Source organism: Amblyomma maculatum, chromosome 1 (assembly GCF_055883805.1).
Source record: "Amblyomma maculatum isolate TAMU_Amacu chromosome 1, ASM5588380v1, whole genome shotgun sequence".
Lineage (NCBI taxonomy): Eukaryota > Metazoa > Arthropoda > Arachnida > Ixodida > Ixodidae > Amblyomma > Amblyomma maculatum.
The window spans coordinates 379619326-379626982 of NC_139344.1; the positions used below are offsets into that span (position 1 = coordinate 379619326).

The following is a 7657-nucleotide window of genomic DNA, read 5'->3' on the forward strand; positions in this document are numbered from 1 at the left end:
GTGGCGGCCACTGCGCAATTACAGCTTTTGGCTGCCTAAATGAACTTATCTGTGCACACTGGGATCTTTAGTCACCTCCACCAAGATGATATGTGGCAAGGTTAGTCCGAGAAGTACAGCAGCTGATGACACAACACACAACACACAGAAATAAAGCAGCGCCAACCTTCTCCTAGCACCAACCGTTGCTATCACTTCGTCTTCTGTCTCGGTTGGTGATCTTTCTCTTCCTTTTGCGACGGCACATTATATATATATTTATATAAATACTCGATGAAATCGGCAAGCGCACAGCGATATCTAAATATCTTTGATGAGGGACTGAACTCTGCTGCACTACTTTCCATGGCAGAAACGCTCTCGACCCTTCCGATATATTGGAACTGCATACTGCAGCTTACAATGTACCATGATTAATGGTTATTGGAAATGAGCAGATAGTGCCCCATTCGAAAATAAAACTCTAAGAGCACCACACAATACTGCGGAATAAGTAGGCGCCAAATCTCCCTTGTCATTGACTGAATACTTTAGCATCAGTGTCAGAATAAAATTAAGGGTACATTCAATTAAACCTCACCTTAAGGATACATATGAGAAGCCGTCAAAATGTACCTCTTTATGTCAAAGACTACACGACATATATATAAAACTGCCCCTTCGTCGTACAAGCTTGCTGTATGTGCTCTTGTAGAAAACTTGCCCTGCTCGTAGCCATAAAACTGTAAGTTCAAAGGCCGAATACAACCTCGAATTCTCGAATATTTATTTATTAGAAATTAATTGAATAATAAATTTGTCTGAGATGTGCATCCACCATTATTTCACGTTATATTCCAGCTATTAATCTATTTCTTTCTCTGTGCAACTCACGCTTAACGCGACCTTTTTGAGATGATGGAAAGTTCAGCGTGATGTCACGTGGCAGTGAAGTCGTGATCATGCTGACCAATCAGAATATTTCGCGACCTGCCAATGACGCCGGCACCGAAACTGAGATTTCTGCGATATGGATCTCTGAAAGCTACAGCATTGAAAGTTCTTCACTATACCTCTTACACCAGGGCCACATTTTAGGACCCAGAGACGAAAACCAGTTCCTAACCGACTTTTCTGGTTTTCGTGTCTGGGGCCTAAACCATGGCCATGGTGTAAGAGCCAGTTCCTAACCGCCTTTTCTGCCCCGCCGCGGTGGTGCAATGGTAAGACGCCTGACTACTGTGCCGGAGTACCCGGATTCGATCCCGACCGCCGGCGGCTGCGTTTCGATGAGCGCCAAACGAAGAGGTGTCCGTGTGCTGTGCGATGTCAGTGCACGTTAAAGAGCCCCAGGTGGTGGAAATTACTTCGTGGGCCTCAACTACGGGTTCTCTTTTTTCTTTCTACTTTCACTCCCACCTTCCTCCCTTCCCTTACCGGGCGGTTGAGGTGTCCCTTCCTATAAATCAATCAATCAATCAGGTGTCCGCAGAACAAGTGTGACAGATACTGCGCCTTTTCTTTCCTCTAATCCAATTATTATTATTATTATTATTATTATTATTATTATTATTATTATTATTATTATTATTATTATTATTATTATTATTATTATTATTATTATTAATAACCGCCTTTTCTCACATGAAAGTAGTGATAAGCGAATTGGTGAGCGCACTGAAAGTATGTTTCCTGCATTTTATTTCCCTGTCCCCTCCAGCTACAGGTACGTAAGATATCTATGTTTGTCTTTTTGACCCGATTTGTCATACCAGTTTGAGACCCCTTCTTGAGAATGAGTAATAAATTGATGTTCAATGAGGAGGTGCATGTAGAACGAATCAAAGCTGCCTTCTAAACAGGAAAGCCCAACAGACGCTTGATGCGCCGACTTCGTACGTTTTTGGCTACGATTCAAACGATCAATAACGTTTTATTTTCTTCTTCTTCTTCGTCTTCGAAGGCTGTCTGCACGGTTTATCTGTCATAAGTGCTGGTGGGCCATCAACCACGTGGCTTTTTTTTCTTTTTTCTCCTATAGGTCCATGTGGATGGTCTATCTATCTCAAGTGTTTACAGGAGTGGGTATGGCGTGCCAGTTTGTCTGCGGCTACTGCCACGCATTGAAGCATGCAGTGTAAGTTCATTCAAGCTGAACACTATCAAAATAGCCGATTCTTGAGAGTTCAGTTCTTCATTAATTCGCTGGCATCACGTGGAAAGAATTTTGTGGAGTTTGCAAAAAGGTATAAGACAATTCTATATAAAACGGCCCAAATTTTCAAGAATACCATACCTGAAGAATCATATTACCAGAAACATCACGGTACCAGAATTCTAGAAATATCATACTAATGTCAAGAAGTACCATACTTTCAGTTCTATGAAACGAAACTTTTTAAAGTGAACTTTACACTTGAGCAAAGTGGAACCCTGGGCCAGCTAATTGGTAGGTTATGAGTTGGTATTTCGTAGGCAAGTTGGTAAGTCGTCTGTCTCGCGCTGAGCCCACCTGTAAAACCTGTAGTACCAGAATACCACCGATTATTTTGAAAATGTCTGCTTTTGTTTCAGATAGATCAATGCCCCGAGAGTGACTCAAGTGCAATATAAGAAAATTTTTTGTTATTAATGGGAGTGTATAATGAATGGAATCACATGAAGACGTGGTCATGTTGTCGATGCCAACGATGTCAACTGTGAAAATAACGCCCCATGATTTGCAGGGCACGAGGCTACTCAGACGACATCAAGACAACGTCTTTTATTTCGACGGTGGTGTTTACAATCTTAGTGCTTGGGTGAGTGCACCCTTCGCTTTCCTTATTGTTCGTGTGAGTGACAAACACTCTTGCAGTTGCTGAACGCCAAGTCGCAGATTCTTATTATTGTTCTATCGTAATGAACGGACGTAGTAACTTAGATAAGGTCATGGCAGTTACCATTGACATATAGATACAAAATATAACGCCCCACTTACCAGTAATATTGCTAACAACTAGCGCTAACTATTTTGCTCCAGAGCTACTGTGACGCCTCCTATTGCCGGCTATCTTGTGGAACGGTTTGGGTACAGAAGTGGATCGATGTTTCTGCTCGGTCTTCTTGTTTTGTGGGTGAGTGAACCAAATCAAAATTTCAGAGCGAAGCAAATCAATTCCAAGTGAAGCAAACAAACGCACGCAGATAAATGGCTTCCATGGCCATGTCGCCTTATGCCCCATAAGACTTTTAGGGCCCGTGAAATTAACCACAGATTTATTTTCAGACTAGTTAAGGCATACCTTTATACCCTACACGCCAGAAACAATAAAAGGTACGATTTTCTGATTAGTGCGTGCGTTCGCCGACGGCTGAAACGCACAAATAGCCGCTGATGGCGGAAGGTAATCATTGAAAACAATCTTGCGATAATAAAATTAGCCATTTCCTTGTTGTTCAAAATGCTTACCGCTTGAAATGAAACATTTCCATTCATTTAATCGACAGAGAGCCCAAGCTTGCTCTTTAACTATTCACGTACTTAAAATTTAGTTTTAAAATCACTAGAGAAATCAGGCTGGGGTCTGCATTACTGTGATGTAGGATCTAACATTCAACAATGGGTACTGTTTTAAAAAGCATTCCCAAGTTGGCCCTTTACGTCAACGATGCAGTCCAAGCTTTCTTTGTTTTTCAGACGCCTGTTACGTTCGTCCAGTGGATCATGTCGTCGTGTACAAAGGAGAAGAAAAACACTGCCACAACGACTAGTTCTTCTGACTCGCAAATCTCCGCGTGTTAAACGCGTATAATCCATACTCACAAAACCGAAAACTACGCGGCGTACCTCGGCCTACTACCTAGTCCAGTCCGAATAAGCTTTTAAGGCCAAGTAGAGCAACCAGGCTTTCCACTGCAGAGAAAAGGATTGTTTTATGCGCCTCAAGTGCGCTGCGCCAAGACAAGCCTATATCGCCGTGCCCCCAAATAGTACGCGACAGGCAAATGCAAGTACGTAAGAGCATCCTTCGATAGAATCGAATTCCTCGAGAAAGCAAGTAAGCAACAGTTGTATACTTCGCCATGAGTCATCCATTTTATGTGGCGAGATTTCGTGCACGAACCCTGCTCCAAAGTGTCCTTATATATGAGAACATAACTAGCTCTGATTAGAAGTATAAAACTTGACCGGACGGCAATATGACATCGGCAGGTGACTGCCATCTGACACCGAATGAGGCAAAAAGGAGCTACAAGCAGTTGCGCAAGAGTCCTTTCAGCTATTGTAAACATCATACGCCACCTGTGCTGCATCATGCCGCCCGCCTGCCTAAGAAATTTTGAAAGAATGAAAACAAGACGCCTATAAGCTTAGATATTTACCTTCAGTCTCTAACACAAGGTACAATATATGTAAACAATAAAGGCGGCAAAAAGTATCTTTATCCACAAGTACGGGTTGAAAACTGAAGTTTATTTGTAAATAGTAGCCAGTAAACTTCATGCAGTCACGTTGGTATATCATATAAAGCGGAGCAGTGGTGAGATGTCTGAACGAAACTCAATTCTTATACAACACGCCATCATTTCCGCATGTATTTTCTTTCCATCGATCATCATAATCTCATGAAAACGAAGCAATATCTGAACTTACTTCACATAATCAACCTTGATCTCACAATTTGTCTAGTACTGTGATCCTGATTGTGTGAAAAAAGAAAAACGAAATTGTCTCCAGAAACTCGGACAACTGGCTATTTCACCCCAAAAATAAAGCCTCATTATAAATTTTGACTGAGATTTGTACATATTCAACTACTTCATTGCATTTGTTCATATTGGATTCTACGATGAACAACAAATATTGAAGCAGTAAGTCTGCAGTAGACAAGACACCACATGCAGTACTGAATCGTGAGTTCCTAATTCCCCTTCTCCTGATCAGTAAAGCCCACACAGTGCCCTTGCAGCGTGATGGAAGCGCTCCGGCAGCATTCTATCTGGAAGTACATGCCATTCATTAGGAACTTGCGTCATAGGACATGTTCAGAATATGTAAGGTTCGGGTGCAAATATATCCTATGCCTGGATTGTCATAAAGCTCATGAGGAGAACATTACAGGAGATCAAGACTGCATAGCGACATCGGCTATGAATGATGTCGTGGTTGGGGGCTTAGCATTTTTTTCTGTCACCTAGGGTTTCTTAATGTGCAATGCACGCGTGCTCTGCGTTTTTCCTCCATCAAAACGCGGTTGCAGCAGCTGAATTCAGACATATTCCATTAGGCCAATAGGCGCCTTCCGTTTCTCATTTCTCAGCAGAGCTGCCACCGAAGCCCTTATATTTTTTCGAGGATATATCGCCTATTCTTTCAAGTTCGTGGGTGATCTCATTTAACGAGGCAAGCTATGAAAATATTAGCAAGGCACTCGCTTCTTGAAAACCGCGCGTGTTACTGCTCTATCTACGCATGAGTAGTGTTGGCCGGTTTTACGGTGTTTGACGTTGGCCCAGGTCCATTCATGCTCAAGATAAATACGGGTACAGAGCATCTATTGTTCAAACATCTGCACGTCAGAGGACAAAAGGACAAGAATGGCGGACATGAGAGGCCGAACGGCGGGTAGCCGGAAGAGTTCTAAAATGAATTTGTAGAATGCATTTCGATGATTAAAATATTCCCCTCATGTTTCGCAATTGAGAATTCCAAGACACACACCCTACACGTTACAATGCACCATATTCAGACTGTGTAAACGAATAGACAATATACTGCGTTTTTTGTCTGGATTTCAGGTAGCAGATCGCTCTTCTTGGCAATATTTTATGGAACGCTGTGGCCTCCCTACTTATTATTATTATTTACATTACATCCTGCAGCACCGAAGCATTATAGCAGGGGAGTGAGCACAATTTTAAAGTGACTCGCGCTACAACAGTAAAAAAGAAAACAATGTTTTGTACATTGGATAGAGCGATGTATTCAGAGCCTAGCAATATCGTCTAACGTCTGTACGCCCCCTTGTCCCCTCCTCCACACGTCGTCCTCCTCCCTGCCTCGGAGATTCAAAGTCTGGTGAAATATTAAGAAGGCTGTTGAATGCTATTTCGTTTACTGGCGAAGCCAAACCATTTCTCAATTTTTCTATTTTGATTTTAATATTCGAAAACGCGCCCCATTGAGTTTGTATGGCAGTTCTAAATACTCGACGAAAGCGCCGGAAAAACTTTAAGAGCAAATATTTGCCGCGCATCGAAGGCTTAGAACATTTTCAATATTTGTACAACAGCCTGCATCTCATAATGCTGCCGCTAGCATCTTATCTTTATTAGTTGCTGCTGGCAGCCGCTCGTGTGCGGTCTTATCACGTTTCGTGTACCACTCAGAAAGACCTTGTGGATTTATCTCGAATTATTCCAGCCACTCGCGTCTGTTTCCACGATGTTGCCGGCTATGCTAGTCCCCTTGTGCGGATTTATTTAGATGTTTTTTTTTTTTCGATGATCACCACAGGGTATAAAGGATATGATATGATGGATGAAAAGTATGGTCAAATAAACGAGAAAAGATTAACTGATGCTTCTTCGTCGACTTTGAATCGAGCGCTATCGAATGCTGCTGACATTCGCAGTTTAAAGACCAACGAATTCTTTTGCTGCCATCATTGTCGCTCAGTTATTTCTTTTATAGGCGCAGGTCGGCCCAATAAAGAGTTTATTTAAGTGCTACATCAGTCTGTTCGTTTGGCACTCACGGGCACCGCCATCACCACAAGATAAAATCCTAAAGTATGCTTCACATTTAAAATGTATTCCAGAATTGCGGTCAGTTTACGAGAGCAAATCAAAACAACGGCATATGAAACTCGGTGAAATTGTATGCCGGCAACTGTACGCTTAAGTCGTCAATTCACCGAGTACTGAGACATATGCTGTGCCTTGCTTTTCCATAAATTAAAGCAACAAAAAAAATTCGCGGAATGAAAAAAAAAAAAGGTTTTAAAGGCACCATCACGTCTACCTTTAAGGCGAAGCTTAGATGTCCTCCTAATTTTTTGTTTGCCTCATAACATCTGGTTCATTTGATCGAACGCAAGCATGGTTGCCACATCCATAGGCCGTAAATATTTCGGTACGTTTCAATATTATAGCTGCATTTTGTAGTTTTTCAGCCCTCCATTTTTTGTGGTTCTAAGCTTAAAAATAACAATGTACCATGTTTTCAGTAAACTCATTTGCGTTCCGCCTTCACCTCGGTGCCTTCAGCATGCAGCCCTTTGTGTCCTCATGTAGCACAAACCTCATAGAAGTTCTAGTACACTTTAAACTCGACAACAAGCATCCAACACAGCCACATCCTTGCTCTCGATCCATGTGTAAGACGTGCAATCATATACAAAAAGACACCACGGTAAAACGTACAGCAAGCAATTTTACTTTTCATATAAAATCAAGCATTAATTGTACACCTTCAAACGTTGTCTACCTTCTAGAATGCTCCTTCTATTATAAACATACATCGGAGGGGCAGCGCAATCAATGAACATAAGCCTTAATGGCCATACTTCCTATACAGGCAAAAACCGCCCGATAGCAGTTTCCCAGCATTTCAATCGGAAAGATCATATGTTAAAACAAATTAAATTATATATTCTCCAGTCATGCTTTAAATAATCAAGGGACAGAACAGAAA

The 7657-nt window shown here is 41.8% G+C and overlaps 1 protein-coding gene across 2 annotated transcripts in view; it reads left to right on the forward strand.

Moving 5' to 3' along the window:
- Positions 1 to 4755, forward strand: part of LOC146208342 (MFS-type transporter SLC18B1-like) — a 50953-nt gene extending 46198 nt beyond the window's left edge. The window contains exons 11-14 of one of the 2 annotated variants that reach the window (XM_084592812.1): positions 2021 to 2116; positions 2706 to 2780; positions 3002 to 3095; positions 3659 to 4755. In XM_084592812.1, the coding sequence (XP_084448938.1) occupies positions 2021 to 2116; positions 2706 to 2780; positions 3002 to 3095; positions 3659 to 3763 (370 nt within the window). In that variant the 3' untranslated portion in view covers positions 3764 to 4755. Of the gene's footprint in view, positions 1 to 2020; positions 2117 to 2553; positions 2612 to 2705; positions 2781 to 3001; positions 3096 to 3658 lie in introns of those variants that run through there. The other variant, XM_084592816.1, reaches the window with a different exon arrangement.
- Positions 4756 to 7657: the final 2902 nt, after the last annotated feature.